Source organism: Chinchilla lanigera, unplaced genomic scaffold, assembly GCF_000276665.1.
Source record: "Chinchilla lanigera isolate Chin_1 unplaced genomic scaffold, ChiLan1.0 scaffold00064, whole genome shotgun sequence".
Lineage (NCBI taxonomy): Eukaryota > Metazoa > Chordata > Mammalia > Rodentia > Chinchillidae > Chinchilla > Chinchilla lanigera.
The window spans coordinates 13,373,464-13,374,919 of record NW_004955465.1 but is presented as its reverse complement, the minus strand read 5'-3'; the positions used below and the strand labels follow the sequence as shown (position 1 = coordinate 13,374,919).

The following is a 1,456-nucleotide window of genomic DNA, read 5'->3' as shown; positions in this document are numbered from 1 at the left end:
GGTGCGGCTTCTTCACGCCGCCGGTAGCCGGCGCGCTCTTGCGAGCAGCCTTGGTGGCCAGCTGTTTGCGCGGGGCCTTGCCACCCGTGGACTTGCGCGCGGTCTGCTTCGTACGAGCCATAACAGACAAACGCTCGAACCGACGCAAACGACTGAAATGAGTGCGCTGCGAGCAGCATTTATACGGGCGATCCGGTCCTGATTGGTCAAAACTGTTGCAGGCGTGTCCTGATTGGCTGTTTCCGACCACTATAAACGGCCTTGTAAACCCTGCAGTGTTTTCGATTTCCAGCACTCACATTAGCAGCACGGCGTGCTGTCTCAGGCCTGTAATCGCAGGAGGATCATTCTGAGTTCGAGACCAGCCTGGGCTACAAAGTGAGCTCAAGGCAGCCTGATCTGCATAGCGAGTCCCTATCTCAAAAAGACCGGAAAAAAAAAAAAAAAAAAAAAAAGGTTCTCACACTGAAAGAAAATGGGGCCTGATATATGTGGCTGTCACCCCAAGTTTTAAGAATATTTACCTGTTTTAGGTAATGGGAGAAATTATAGGTAGAATAATGTATTCAAGTAGTCTCCCATCCTAACTGCTGTTAATGAAAAACCAAGACCTACAGCAAAAATATTTATGAATACTCAAGAACATTTGTCTCCTGAACTCCTTAAAGTGAGACCCTTAGTTTCTACAGTGATGGGCAGAAAGCGGGGAGGATGGATATGTGCTTGATGCTAATAAGCAGTACTTCCACCAACTGATTTTCGTCCAAACAACTGCTTGAAGCTTCAAACGCGCGAAAATATACATCAACACGCACGGAGCAATAATGTAAGTTTGTATTAGGTAGTAACTACCTAGGGCTTTTGCAGTAAGTACAGTTCCGAAAATGACCTTGGAGTTGGGACGAGGGCTTTAGCGGCCGAAGGGACAAGGTGTTTTGCTAAAGGAATAAAAATCGAAGAATCTGCCTGCAATGCTCTCTGGAGGTAACAATCAGCCGAAATATTTACATGCCTAAAAACTCATGCAGGAATCTATATGGAGGAACCAAGTTAGGATGGTTTGATAGCTGGCTTGTACCAGACTACTCAGTAGCCTTTTCCTAGCCCGAGTAGTTATCGTGCCAAAGGAAATTTTAAGTTACACATGGAAAGCACCTAAAACTACTTGACCTTATATTAAGTGCACAGTTCTTCAAAAAATTGTAGGTGGCTCTGAAAAGAGCCTTTTGGTTCAAGACTCGAGTCTCTAGCTTCCCTAGACTTCACTTGCCCTTGGCCTTGTGGTGGCTCTCGGTCTTCTTGGGCAGCAGCACGGCCTGGATGTTGGGCAGCACGCCGCCCTGCGCGATCGTCACCTTGCCCAGCAGCTTGTTGAGCTCCTCGTCGTTGCGGATGGCCAGCTGCAGGTGGCGCGGGATGATGCGCGTCTTCTTGTTGTCGCGCGCCGCGTTGCCCG

The 1,456-nt window shown here is 48.4% G+C and overlaps 1 protein-coding gene across 1 annotated transcript in view; it reads right to left on the bottom strand.

Annotated features, from left to right (window-relative positions):
- The window catches only part of LOC102006556 (histone H3.1), a 13,774-nt gene extending 13,370 nt beyond the window's left edge, over positions 1 to 404 (bottom strand). The window contains exon 1 of the mRNA XM_013521799.1: positions 1 to 404. Coding sequence (XP_013377253.1) covers positions 1 to 121 — 121 coding nt within the window. The 5' untranslated portion in view covers positions 122 to 404.
- Positions 405 to 1,456: the final 1,052 nt, after the last annotated feature.